Below are 14,564 nucleotides of genomic sequence, written 5' to 3'. Positions count from 1 at the left end.
TGGTCAGAACTGTTAGATAGCAGAACAGGGGTGACTTTAAAGAATAAATTGTACTTATTAGCTAAACCAAAAAATTCTGAAAATTTTATGGTAAGAATATATATGAGTCTAGTTTCATGGAAAATTAACGGATCTTAATTTGGAGTTTTGTAGCTCAAGTTATAAATAATTTAGTGACTATGACTCAAATAAACAGCTTTGAATGAACTATAAATAATAATGAAATTATAGAGAGTGTTGCATATGAACATGAAATGTATTAAATTGATAATTAAATTTATTTATTTAGACCCAGAAGATTCAAATACGAAGCTAGATCGAGGAAAGGAAAAATTCAGGATTAGTAGATTTTTGTACACGAACAAGTATCAAGGTAAGTTCGTGTAACTTGAATTATATTCTTAAATGCTTAAAATGTATGTTATTGAGGTGAATATGATTTAAATGTTCATTATATGAAAATTGACGAAACATTGATATATTTGATAAAAATGGGAAGGAATCCCGGTTGAATAAAAGGAAAATTCGATAGATCTCTGAAAAGGAATTGACGGTAAAAAGGATCTAGCCCGGACGGGTGATCCTATCTTGAAATAGCCCTCCCGAAGAATATGTATAAAAGGGATTTAGCCCGGATGGGTAATCCGAATTAGGGTCTGAATTTAGCCTGGACTGGTAATTCAGATCCAAGCTCATTAGAGTAATTGTCGTTGCAGGGGATTTAGCCTGGATTGGTAATCTCAACAATACTCTATGAGTTTATATTACAGGGGATTTAGCCTAGACTGGTAGTCCCACTGTAAGGATGAGGTTCGCAGGAGTGTGCTCTCTGAAATGGAAATGTGCGCACATAAATACGAATTGGCGGACCCGAAAATGTACACTAAAAGTGTACCTCTGAAAATCCATCGAAATTCCGAGAAATTCAACGGGATAAATATGAAAAAATAACAAGGAAATGGAAATCATGGTATTGATGAACACATCAATCATCATATATATATTATTGATACATGGAAATTATTGTACTAACTTGAATGTTGAGTTTGTGCATGTTAGGGTAATAATGCAATGAATGGATATATGAATGTTTATTGTATTGTATTGAAAATATTAGGTAAGTATAATTCTTGTTACATGAGCTTACTAAGCACAAAGTGCTTACCCTGTTTCATTTTCCCCTGTTTTGTAGTGTTAAGAGCTCGGAGGTCGGATTTGGTCGGAGATACATCACACTATCAACCTCAGGACTTCGGTATATAAAGAAACCTTATTTTGGAAATCAATGGCATGTATAAGCTAATTAAGTAAATGATTCTGTGAAATGAATATAAGGTTAGCCAATGGTATGACTAACAAATCTTGGTTTTGTTGTGTGATGAGGTTATATTATAAATATGCATGAATCTATCTTGAAAATATGTTGAATTGGATTGGTTGATTTGGATGAGTTTCGGTTTAAAATTGCAGCGAAGGTTAGATATCTATAAAGGGGTTATATTGAGTTTAAAAAAAAATTAAATTAATTCGTAAACTCTGGCAATGCCTCGTACCCTATTCCAACAATGAATACGGGTAGGGGTGTTACAGCAGACCTGTTACAATATTAATATTTTATTATATTATTTTTTTAAACAATAATTTAAGAGATTTTGCAAATCGTTGAACCGAGTCACTCCTTTCATAACTTGCCTCTTTCGAATATTTTATAGATAGTGGTTTCTATCATATTTATAAATTTTATAGATAATGGTTTCTATCATATTTATAAATTTTTATTTTAATTATTAATGTTATTAAAATTTAATATTATGGTCACTTTTCACGTTAATTTATTAATAGTGATTTTTTTAATTGATATAATGATAAGTTTAGCTCTCCGATATTTATAAATTCTATTAATTTAATCTTAATTCTAAAAAATTAATAAATATAATATTTAATTTTATACATTTTATCAATTTAATTTTACTTCTTAAAATTTAAAACTAAAAAATATTTAAAAATTTATTTTGGTAAAAATATATACAAAATTATAAATAAATAAATATCTATTTTTCGACATTTTTATTTTATTAACCCATATTTAAACTTTTCATTTTTTAGTTTATTTTATAAACAATAAATTTTATTTAACATATGGCCTTACTCATTAATTCTCGTCAAATTTGTTAAGTGATAAGTATAGCTTTCACCTACAACATTTGACATTAATAACTCTTATTTCGAATTTCTTGATTTCCACATCCTTCATCATCGTACCATCGAACTAAAAATTGATTATGATGTTGTGTGACCTTCTACCTATTGAACCTCCAAAACTTCATCCTCGTCCATATATCCTCAGTCATATCTAAATACAATAAATTTATTTTAAGTAACAACCTAAAAATTTAATTCCTACATTTTTCTAACTTAGTTTTAAAACAATTCTTTAAAATTTATTTGAAGAAAATTTGATCATTCAAACACCATAAAATATCGGGTTTTTTTTATAAAATCAATCAAATTTCCCGAAGTTCTCTTCCCAAACGCAACGAAAATTGCTTGTTCTTCTTATTTGATCCTCTCTTTCATACCGGATCAGCTGTTTTGAATATATTCATCTTCTTTCTCTAACATATTCAACTGCCACGGATGATTCTTCACTGTTCTGCAGTTCATCAAATCATGAAGAAGAAGCTGATGTTTTGCAAGCCATGCATTTAGCTTCCATTTCATCACTCCCTTTCACTTTGAAAGTCTCCGTTTATCTCGGCTTGTTAGAGATCATAGCCAAAGCCGCCGACACTCCTGGTACGCTGTTGGTTTCCGAGACCGTCTCTAAGCTCCCCACCAATAACCCAGACACCCCCTTCCATTGTTGATCGAATAACCAAATCACCGACCAAGATGGTCTCACCCAAAGATCTTACGGCCTTGCATCAGTCGGTAAATATTCCTTCAAAATGAAGATGGAGTCCCCTTTGCTGCTTTGCTTCGTCTCCATCTCGAAAAATACGTAATCGAATGCTGGTAATTGAAGTCTTTATTTAATTTTTCATCTAAATATCATATTTTCAAATATAAATATATTGTTTATTGTAGGAAATTCTTGAAAGATGTGACACTGAAAGGTAGGTTTTCATCTAAAGAATGCATTTGAGAAACACTTGTTTGAGCTTGGGTTGTCGAAATTTATAAAAGTGTTGATCTCAACGACTCGGATTAATCCATCGTCATCATCTTCACAGCTGATCATCTTCGAGTGTTTTTCTAGAATAATAAAATGTTTTATTCATATTTAGCATAAAAGCAAGAAACGTGTGTGTAAGACAGATGACAAATTGCTAATCTCATAAAAGCAAGGAGCTGGCTAAACACATTCAGCTCCTTAATCATGTCTAAAGCCACCCGGTGGTACTTAAAAGTGCTTCCTAATTGTTTCTATTCTTGACAAGGTAGATTAACCACACTGTTTGGATACATATATGTGATGTTGAAATTTCAAATTAAGTACAACTTTTATTGCAAAGAACATTGACAATATTTCTTTACATAAGCCCCAACAATTGCCAAAGAAATTGCTAATACCATGATTTCCAAAGCCATATTTTTATTATTCATTAAACAAGTTAGATATGATGTGCCACTACTTGAAGCTTTACCATCATTATTCTCATCAGCGGCAGCAGAAATGGTGGGAATTTGTTTAGGCATTACGAGATGAAGAATGCCGTTATAGAACTTTGCATGAATTTGGGTTCGTTGATAATCTTCTGAAATTGGGAATTCTTTCCTGAATCTGCTTATTGTTCTTTTCGATTTACCTTCTTCCATTAGACGTTCTCCAGAAATTTCCAAGATCCCAGAACTGTGAATCTGAATTTTCAATTGCTGCCTTTTGAATCCTATAGTAATCAGTAAATTTTTCTCATTTTAAGATCACTAATGGATATAATATATATATGTATGTATTGTGTAAATATACCTTGAAGACGGACTTCAAGCTTGTCACAGTTTTGATCCCTTCTCCATTTGCACAAAGGCTCAAAATCTTCATAAGATGTTTCCTTGGAAGCCTGCATCTTATTGCTTCTTCTCCTTATGTTCTTTTTCCAGGGTTACTCAGAGGATATATATATAAATATAAGGGCGTGTGAACTTGATTCCTTATTAGCTTTAGAAGATTGGGTTTATTTTAGTTTTTCAGTACTCCATGGATGAACTGTTTTGCTTCTTATTCCTAACTTTTCTTAAACCTTTTGGCTTTTTTCGTTTTTGAGATATTCTTAATCCTGTTAATTACCAAGATAGATTCTCTATGTCATTATTGATTATATTTACAAGTGCTCGGTTCGGGTGGAAAGAAATCCGAAATTAATCATGCATATTTTATATTTATTTAAATTTAATTTTTAAAACACTAAATTTAAATTTTTATTTAAATTTGTCTGTATTATATACTATTAATTCAAATTTATTTTAAGTTCAATCATATTATTTTTTATTTTTAATATTTAATATTTTTATACCTTTTTCGCTTAATAAAATTTTTTATTGTCGACTTAACATTTTTTGATAAATTTATTTTTATGTGTTATAAATTACATAGTATATAAAATAATATAATCTAACATATTACAAAATTAGAAAATGAGTCTGTTGAGCTGGGCTGAGTTGGGACCTTGAATGTTAAGTCCGAGTCTGACTTATATTTCAAACAAGATTAACTTCTTTACCTAAATTTATTTTTCAAGTTTAATATTTTTTATCAAATCTTCCCAATTTTCATACATTCGAGCTTGGGTGGATAACCCAACCACTAAATAAGTCTAATTATATTTGGAACAAAATATCTAAGAGACCCTATACTATAAAATAAAAAAACAATTTAGTCCCTCTGAAAATAAATAAAATAATTTAGCCCATATACTATTAGAAAAGGAGCAAATAAACGTAACAAATAATATATTTAACTATTTCTATTAATAAATAAATAGGGTAAGTAACAATTTTCTTTGGACAATAGTTAATGAATAATTTAATCGCTATCAAAATAAGCGAAATAATATAATTTCTATAGTATTTAAAATTGAACAAATAAATACAATTGAAGCCATAGTTACTATAAACTAATGTTGCCAAAAAAAAGAAAATAAACACATTTATAGTCATGTGTAAATACAAATTTTGGAATTCAAAAAATTGACAAAAATTAAAATATATATTTCATATCAAAAAAATTATAAAATATTTTAAAATTTGAAAAAATTATATAAAATAAAAAAATTCCAAATTTAGAAAGAAATAAGTTCTTTTTAAACCTTATTAATATTTAAATTTTTCAAAAAAATTTAACATTCAAAAAAAGATGTTTAGATCCTTTTTAGAATTTTTTATGTTTTTTTTTAAATTTTGGACATATTTATTTTTAAATTTTTTTTGATAATTATTAATGTTTATTTGTTAAAATAGTACCTAATGCTTTTAAATATTTTGGTTTTTGAAATTGAATAAGTTGATGATGGATACATATAGATGTTTTCCATAATTTTATTTATATATTATTCTTTTCATCACATTATCTTTCACAAAAGTTTATTAATGGAAATAGTTAAGGAGATTACTATTTTTTTTACGCATTTTTTAATACCACATTAACTATATTGCTTCATTTATTTTGAACAAATTAAATTAATTCCAACTTTATAATACAAGCATTAATGGTGAGCATTCGATAGAGTCGAGTTGAATCGAATAAAAAAATTTCGAGTTAATCGAATTGATGAATCTTACTTTAGCAATTGAACTCAATTGGTTGATCCGAATAATTCGATGAACTCGAATAACTCGAATTATTTAATCCAAATTTTGAATTTTTTATTGAGTATTTCAATTTGAATCAAATTTTACCCACCCCTAACAAACACCTAAGTATTTATTTCATTATATTTATACAAAGCAACTTATTGATACATGGTAGTTAAATATTAACTCAAATATCAAAAGACAATGTTGAATTGAAAATTATTTGATAATTAAATTTCTGGGAAACAAATGGACAAGGATTTGGTGTTTCTAAACATGCATTATCACAGGTGCATAAATTTTATACACATAAAACAACACAACAAACACCAATGACACAACTGCAACATTGGCGACAACCTTTATTGCTGTCTTTTTCTCCATTTTAAGCCCCGAAATAAAAGATTTGGATTCAGTCTTAGGCATTGCAGCATTTTCATTTGGTGTAGCCATTGCTCCTTTAGCCTCTTCACTTGAACTTCCCCCTTGTTTGAGTTTTCCATTGTCTTGTTGCACTTGCTTAAGTGAATCCTGTTGAGGAGGTTGCGGGGCGTCTTTCTTTGGTATCGTGATAAAAAGAACACCGGAACGTAATTTCACGTGGATCTCATTCGGTTCACAATCTTTAGGAGGGTTAATATCTTTGCGGAATCGAATCTTTTTACCTCCCTCTTGAGGGCGTTCACCGGAAACCGTTAAGACCCCTTTACTGCTAAAATGAACTCTGAGCTGGTCCTTTCTAAAATCTAGCAAATTTAAAACCAAAACAATTTACATATAAATCAACATAATCGAATGAAACAGAAAATGTATTGTAAATATTGAAATTCAATACTACATATTAAAAGGTCAATGTAACAATCGAATTAAAATCCAAATTTTATAAATGAATATATTATCACCTTTCACTTGAAACTCAATGATGTCATGAGTTTCTCCTTTGTGGTATTGGAACTCAGGCTCAACATCTTGGTAGGAATGGGACATTTTTGGAAGGAATTGATATAGGACTATTTGGTTTATGAATTAAAGTAATGAGAGCAAGACTCTTTCACTAATCTGCGTGTGTATATATATATATATGTATATGTATATGCTAGGCTAAGAAGCTTATATTGAAAATAAAAAGGTTTCTTTTTTGGTTTCTTATGGAAATTAAAGAGAATATATTCCTTTTTTAAAATCTAAGCATTGATTTATGTTTTAGTTTGGTAGCATACATATGCTGTCCTCCCTTTGTAAGTCATCCCTTCTCTGTTTTTATAGGTTTCCCTTGTTTGACTTTGGCATGTGACTACTCGTGCCAACTCTAGTTATCAACCAAAATGAATTTGAGTATCATAATATTTGACTTGAGATGCTTGTAAATCTAATCCAGCTTCTTTTTATTATTTAATTTAAGTGGAGAATTAAGTGTTCCAATTCCATAAATTCTATGAAGATAAATTAATTTTATTCAACACTTATGTTTGATCTATATATAAACATACGGGATATGAAATCTTCGAAAACTGTACAAATATATGAACATACTCTTCAATCACATGTTCATATCTGACAATCACATCCCGAACATGAGTATTATAAGTTCTATTTAGTTAGTTGATTTTTAACAATTTATTTACAGTTATACACACAATTATTAAACCTTCTTAAAGCTATGTTATAATCTTGTTTTAAATAACAGAATTCAAATTTAAATAAACCTACTTGTACACGCCCATATCCAACATTATTTTTAAATTTTAGTATATATATCCATATCTGACATTTACATTCTAAACTTGAATGTGATGAGTTTTATTTAGTTAGTGAAAATTTAACAATAGTTTTTTAAATTTTATACTCAATCATGAACATACTTAAAGACTGCTCTAATTTTATTTTTAAATAATCGAGTTCGATTATTTATTGACGAAATTTTCATCCTTACGTCAAAACAATCTTTATTTTTCAAATTCAATTATAGTTTACATGACATCCAAATTTCTTCCTTACCTATTTAACATTCAAAGATAATTATTCAAACTCGGAATTCGAATATTAGAAACTATTCAAAAACCTACTCTTCATTGAATTATAAAAATAAAATGACACATAGTAATGACCAAACCCAAAAGTCTGCAAGGTTTTGCACAAGTAGTTAAGCTCCTGTTATGCCTTCAACGTCAACCATGCATAGATCTTGTAAAACAATGGTAAAACATGCTAACTTATTATATATATGTGTGTATAAATATAGATAGTCATAGCAACAATACCATCAATACTAACTGGAACTTTTCATTATTATCATATTTAACTCTACAAATACTATAATGTAAATTTGCAGCTATCTTATTCATATCAGAGTGTATGAACCTTAGACAGAGTGTTTCATACATGCATATATGTATATGTGTGTGTATTATTCATCATTTGTCAGCAGCTTCACTATTCTTCTCCTCAGCTTCTTTAATCTCCATCAAAATATCTGCTTTTTTCTCAAGCAGAGCATCAATTTTGGTATTGATTTTCTCTAACTTCTGTTTCAGTTTGCTTAGATCTTTGCTTTTGGCCTTCCCTTCTTTTGTTTTCTTCTCACATTTCTTGTTTTTCTCTTTTCCTTCTTTTGATTTACCCTTCTGCTTGTTTTCTTCCTTCTCTCCACCATCTGATTCTTTCTCGATATCTTCTAGTTGAAGATCCCTAGAGCCTATAGCGGTCTCGGGTTTCACATTGGTTGCCCTGTCTCCATGTTTCTTCTCCTCATTCTCATCGGTTTCTTTCTTCTTGCCCTTCTCTTCTTCTTCTTCTTCCTTCCATTTCGACTTCCTCTCTCTGTTTTTATTCTTATTGTTCATCTCTTCTAACTCTTCACTTACTTCTTCCCTTTCCTCTTCATCCTCGTGTTTCTTCTCTTTCTTTTTCTCCTTATCCTTCTTATCTTTCTTCTTCTCTTCGTCATCTTTTACATCATCCTCTTTATTGGACTTCTGTTCTTTCTTTTTCTCCTTATCCTTCTTCTCTTTCTTTTTCTTCTTTTTCTCCTCTTTGTCATCTTCTACTCCATCCTCTTCATCCGACTTCTTATCTTTCTTCTTCTCCTTATCCTTCTTATCTTTCTTCTTCTCCTCTTTGGCATCTTCTACATCATCCTCTTTATCGCACTTCTTATCTTTCTTTTTCTCCTTATCCTTGTTATCTTTCTTCTTCTTCTCCTTTGCCTCTTTGGCATCTTCTACATCATCCTCTTCGTCCGACTTCTTTTCTTTCTTTTTCTCCTTATCCTTCTTATCTTTCTTCTTCTTCTTCTCCTCCTCTTCGACATTTTCTTCCTCATCCTCTTTATCACACTTCTGGTCTTTCTTTTTCTCCTTATCCTTATTATCTTTCTTCTTCTTCTTCTTCTCCTTCTCTTTGGCATCTTCTACATCATCCTCTTTATCTGACTTCTCTTCTTCCTTTTTCTCCTTATCCTTCTTCTTCTTGTCCTTCTTTTGTTCATCCTCGTTATCTGTCTTCTTTTCCTTCTTTTTCTCTTTATCCTTTTTCTTCTTTCCCGTCCCTTCATCTTCTTCAACCTCGTGCTCCTTTTCCTTTTCCTTGTCTTTCTTTTTCTTCTTCTTTTCAAATTTTTCTACCTCATCTTTTTTCTTATCCTTCTTTTTGTTTTTCTTCTCTTCCGTCTCAACATTGTCACCTTCTTCTACCACCTCTGGATCCTTGTTTTTCTTTTTCTCTTCTTTATTCGTTGTCTCACCAACTTCACTAACCTCGAGCTTTTCCGCTACATCATTTTTACACTCTTCGTCCTTATTCTTCCCCTCAACCTCTTCCTTCTTCTTCTTTTCGTCTTCCATCGTCTCTTTCGATTTCTCCTCATCCTTCTCTTTATGTTTCTCATCCTCCTCCATATGCTTCGGTTTCACCTTCTCGACCGATTTAGTCTTCAATTCAAGCTCGACCTTGATCCTCTCTTCCTTGTCATGATCTGGCTCCATACTCTTCGACTTGACTTTGAAATGCAGTTCTTCCTTCTTGATCTTTTCTTCTCCATGAACCACGGGTTCATATGCATCTTGCATCATTAGAGACCAAGACCTTGTCACAAATTCAAGCTCCAACTTCAACTTTTCTCGATTTTTCTTCAAATTCCCTAAAAGAAACATAACATATGAATAAACAAACAACATACAAGCAAAATTAATATCCACACAACAAAGTTGATGAACTATATTCAACATATCAAGAATCAATTATTCAAAAAAACATAACCTAATCTGATATTAAACAGTTCATATATCTTAATTAATATATTAATCAACACGAAGATAGTCTTAAAGAAACACAAATCTTATCATACTACTCAACATGTAAGAAAATACAAATTATCCAACTTACCTTTGACAGATACCAGTTCCATTTTTGCCTACCAATAAACTCCCTATTTTTTCTTATTTTCAATGTAAAAAAATTTAAAAAGTATGTTTAATTTTTAATATTTTCTTGTCGCCAAAATCATCTATCCATCCATATATTCAAATATGAATTAAGACATAAATATTTGAACAAATAGGAGACAGAGAAATACAAAGAAGAAGAAAAAAGAATAAATGCTTTGCTTACTAAGAAAAGAATATCTAAATTTGATGATCTTCATTTTTCTTTCGTGGAGGTTCTTCTCTACATCATTTTGTAAACCAAGCAAAACGCAGACTCCATTCCCCATTAAAAAGTTGGAAAAGAATACATATAAAAATAAATCAATAAAATCAAACATATATATATATGAACAACCATAAAGAAAAAGAACAATCTTAAACTATTCAAGACCAAACATATATACATATAAAAGAAATTTAGGCATGTTATGTACCTTTGAATTTGCTAAGATAGGCAAAAGCAGGGCTCTGTTTCTCAAGTTTTGATTTTATTTTTTTAATGTTTTTGAATAAGAAAAGCTTGGAGGTCACTAGATATCGCAAGATGTTTGTTTTGGTGTGTGGAGATGTAGACACGGGTATATAGGGAGAGAAGTTTGGTTTAGGGTTTAAATTGTATTAACCGCAAAGATTCAAAGTCGGTATGATGTGACACGCAATCAGCACTGACTATCTGTCACCTTGATTGTTTAACTGTAAAATACACGCTATCGGCTATATCATAATTAATCAACCAGATTCTGACACACGAATTAGTAAAATAATATAAAAATATTTAAAATGAAAAAATTAATCAAATCAGCAAGAATTAATTAATATGTTGCCTTGTTTCAATTTAAAATGAATTTAGATAGAGGATTGGATTTAGTGCAATACATTTAACTTATTTTTTATCTTATGTAATAGTATTATTATATTATTTAATTTTATTATTATTTTTATTTTTATATTAATTACAAATAAATGTATTATTTATCTAAATTTATTATTAAATTAATTCTCAATCCAATTAATTTTATCTATTATTTTAGTTTAATTTAAAATTATTGCTGAATCAACAATTTTATTGATTAATCTCATCAAATCGATAATACTAATTCAATGATTTACTTATTTTTTACTATCTTGCTACACAGTAGTTTTAAAGCTAAAAGCTAGTGAGTTACTATTTTCTAAAGTGATAGGACCACAGATGATAATTTGTTTGCTTTCATCCAACAAAAAGTCCTACTTTTTCAATAAAAAGTAGAATGTTTTTTTAGTAAAGAAACATAAATGTTGCGTTAATTTCTTTTATCTGTTTCAACGAATTTTGTTAATTTGATTTCGAAATTTTTAAAAGAGTGGGTATTCTTGAATAATTACATCAAATTAAATTGAGTAAAAGTTCTATTAGCTTTGTCTTGTTACAAAATTTTTAAAATTTTATTTGACGCATTGTCAAAAATTAGTAAACTTGACCTATATGCTAAACTCAATTTAACCAAATAATCCGCTACTAAATTGCTCTTTCTAATAACGTATTTAATCTGCCATTGCCATTTAATTCTCATAATTCGTTATATCTTTTTGAGTACTATGATTTTTGAGTTTATTATTGCCTCATCTTGCAAGGCTCTGATCACCTTCAGATTATCTTTTTGGATTGTTACATTCTGAATCTTTTACTGAGTAGGACTAAAAGACCATTTAAAATGTCTCGTAATTCAGCCTCAAATATAGTGCATCGCCCTAGATAACAAGTAAACCCCAAGATCCAATTCCTATGATCATCATGCTACACGCCACCAGTAGAGGCATGCCCATTATCATTCGCCATTGCTCCATTAGTGAATAAATGCACCCAAATTCCCGCTAAAGTTATGCAGGACTCAGAAGAGTGAGAAGTATGTTGGTAGCGACAATGGCTTTATTCATATTGTTGAGCCCAAGTACAAGAAATTTTGATGATCTCTGATGCCGACCAAGTTATTCCTTGAAAAATAAATAAATTCTTTTTTTCTTTTTCCAGATCCTCCAAACAATGAGACCAAACAGGCAAGACCAAATTACTCCTTTTGTAGACAGAATTCACATGTCAATCAAAGATTAGTACTAAACCAATTATCCAGAGTCCCCAAAAAAATCTGGAATGTTGATTATCTGGAATAATATGCCTCCAAACTTCATTTGCTGCTGAGCAGTCTCTAAGGAACATTATCTTATGTTTCTTCGCCACAAATAGAGTAGGAGCTATACTAACCAATTTCCCGTCGAACAAGCTTTGCATTAGTTAGCAACTTTTGCTTAGATGATGCTAACCAAAGGAAAATTTTGACTCTATGAGAACCTCAATACTTCCAATTCTTCTTCCAGAATGGTCTCTGAAATTAAAACTGAGTTCCCTTTTAAAAAGGAGTGAATTAAACATACTAGTCTTGCCTCTCTTTCTATGAGTGCAAGGTTTTTCTGCGCCAGTGCATGATTGGTCTTGCTTAGTCAAAGATCTTCTCATCTTTTTTTTTTTTTTTCAGGTTGTTCCTCTTTGTTTGAATGGAGAGAGAGATGGAGAACCTTTCACTTAAAGAGAATGAAGATGTGGAGCTGATAGTTGACCCAAAGGATCTTAACAATGTCGATATTGATTATGAGTTATATCTTGTTGGAAAGGTTATTGGGGAAAGGATGATCAATTTTCCGGCCATGGAGAGAATGTTGTTGTCTTTGTGGAGATCAATTGGTGGTAGCAGAAAGCCAATTGGTAACGGTTTGTATCTGATGCAATTCTTTCATGTGGTTGATGTGGGAAAAGAATATTTTTAAAGGTCCTTGGTCATTTAACAATTGCCTTTTGCTTGTTCATAAATTGGCAGTTAATTTTTTCTATGCAGATTTTTTAGTCCAAGTCTATGATCTTCTCTCGGGGTTTGCCTTGGAAACACTCCTTAAAAATTTAGGTAATATTATCGGGAGTTTTTTAGACTGTGATACTAGTAGATGGAACATCCTAAACAATTTTATGTGAATCCAAGTCTGATTGGATATTGGACAACTTTTGATGAGGAAAAATAAGTTACGAAAGTAGGGTTCATCGTTTTATGAAGTGACTTTTAGTTACGAGAGGTTCCCTTACATGCTCTTTGTATGGCATAATTGGCCATAGTGATTCCATTTGTTGCAAATTATTGGATGCTCCGGATGGGGTGTTTGTTTGGTATTGGCTGGAGGAAATAAGAGCTGAAATCCGACGGAGGAATTAACTGCAAACTACTTAATAGAGGCATGATTTCGGAAGTAATTTTGGGGAGGATTTTTCGGCAAAAACTCAGCAACCTGATGGGTCTGGGAGCAAATCTCGCATAGATAATCGCTGTGTTAATTATACAAGACAGCTAGCAGTAACGATGCAAAAGGAGAATAATGTAGGGTCTAGCAGGTCTTTTGCAAGTGGGCCTGTTGTGGGTGCTGGTGTCAGGCCTGAGGAGAGTGGGAGCCAGGCCAGCAATAACTCCATTATGGAGATTGAAGAACAGAAAAAAAGGCCCAGAGAGGAGAGTAGCAAATCTGTCGCGGTCCAAGGTCATCTTACTGTTGTCCAGCGTAGTGCTGCCTCGGGTGACTCTTTTTTAGCCCATTCTACTGTATCGGTCGATCTTGTAGAGGAGAGCCGCCAAAAACAATGAAATGTAGGCTTGGAACTGTCAAGGGTTAGGTAATCCTCGTGCAGCTTTAGTTCTGAAGAGCTGTTCACTCTCACTGGCTCTGCATTTACTTGGGAGCGAGGGAGAGGGTTTGACTCGTTTGTTATGGAATGTCTGAATAGAGCTTTTGTTAATATGGCTTGGACTTAGAGGTTCTATAATCTTGTTAGTGCTACGTCGGACCATTCTCCTGTTAAATTAGTTGTGCGTACGAGTATTTTACAGCCCTAGACCTATCAGTTCAGGTTCGAAAACACATGGCGAAGTGAGGGAGGTTTCTATGATGTTGTTACTGGTGCTTGATCAAATGGATTAAATGTTCCTCAGGACACTAAATTATCTAATTGTGCAGATCAACACTTACAATGGAAAAACTCATTGGGGAGTAACTGTAAGTCACAAATAAAGAACTTGAAGAATGATATTGCAAGGTTGCGCACTGATGTGAGTAACACGGATGAGTTGTTAATTTATGTCGAATGAAATTTTCCATTGAAATTGTCAATTAATCCGATTCAATTTGAATTGAATTTGAATAAAGGTTTTAATCTATAAGTCAATTTAAATGTAAATAAAATTATTTTTAAAATATTTTTATTTAAAATTAATTATAAAATATATAAATATTAATAAAAAATATTTTTTTTATTTTTAAACAATAATATAAGTT

At 31.0% G+C, this 14,564-nt stretch overlaps 3 protein-coding genes across 4 annotated transcripts; all 3 read right to left on the bottom strand.

Annotated features, from left to right (window-relative positions):
• Positions 1 to 3,319: 3,319 nt before the first annotated feature.
• Positions 3,320 to 4,111, bottom strand: LOC107936299 (inactive protein RESTRICTED TEV MOVEMENT 2). Its single transcript, XM_016868993.2, has 2 exons — positions 3,971 to 4,111; positions 3,320 to 3,890 (listed from the first exon to the last, which is right to left on the bottom strand). The coding sequence occupies exons 1-2, from the start codon at positions 4,065 to 4,067 to the stop codon at positions 3,505 to 3,507; spliced, it is 483 nt and encodes a 160-aa protein (XP_016724482.1). The 5' UTR covers positions 4,068 to 4,111; the 3' UTR covers positions 3,320 to 3,504.
• Positions 4,112 to 5,907: 1,796 nt separating this feature from the next.
• LOC107936310 (uncharacterized) lies at positions 5,908 to 6,871 on the bottom strand. Its single transcript, XM_016869006.2, has 2 exons — positions 6,693 to 6,871; positions 5,908 to 6,536 (listed from the first exon to the last, which is right to left on the bottom strand). Exons 1-2 carry the CDS (start codon positions 6,775 to 6,777, stop codon positions 6,061 to 6,063), a joined length of 561 nt encoding a protein of 186 aa, XP_016724495.1. The 5' UTR covers positions 6,778 to 6,871; the 3' UTR covers positions 5,908 to 6,060.
• A 1,184-nt stretch (positions 6,872 to 8,055) lies between these two features.
• Positions 8,056 to 10,805, bottom strand: LOC107936309 (DNA ligase 1). Of its 2 annotated transcripts, XM_016869004.2 has the most exons (3): positions 10,649 to 10,793; positions 10,399 to 10,488; positions 8,056 to 9,928 (listed from the first exon to the last, which is right to left on the bottom strand). In XM_016869004.2, exons 2-3 carry the CDS (start codon positions 10,430 to 10,432, stop codon positions 8,205 to 8,207), a joined length of 1,758 nt encoding a protein of 585 aa, XP_016724493.1. In that variant the 5' UTR covers positions 10,433 to 10,488; positions 10,649 to 10,793; the 3' UTR covers positions 8,056 to 8,204. The 2 variants fall into 2 exon arrangements, with proteins under 2 accessions (XP_016724493.1, XP_016724494.1); XM_016869005.2 differs by lacking the exon at positions 10,399 to 10,488 and having other exon boundaries at positions 10,649 to 10,805.
• Between the last annotated feature and the right edge of the window lie 3,759 nt (positions 10,806 to 14,564).

Source organism: Gossypium hirsutum, chromosome A08, assembly GCF_007990345.1.
Source record: "Gossypium hirsutum isolate 1008001.06 chromosome A08, Gossypium_hirsutum_v2.1, whole genome shotgun sequence".
Classification (NCBI taxonomy): domain Eukaryota; kingdom Viridiplantae; phylum Streptophyta; class Magnoliopsida; order Malvales; family Malvaceae; genus Gossypium; species Gossypium hirsutum.
The sequence above is the reverse complement of the archived record's forward strand: the minus strand, read 5'-3'. Positions and strand labels throughout refer to the sequence as shown.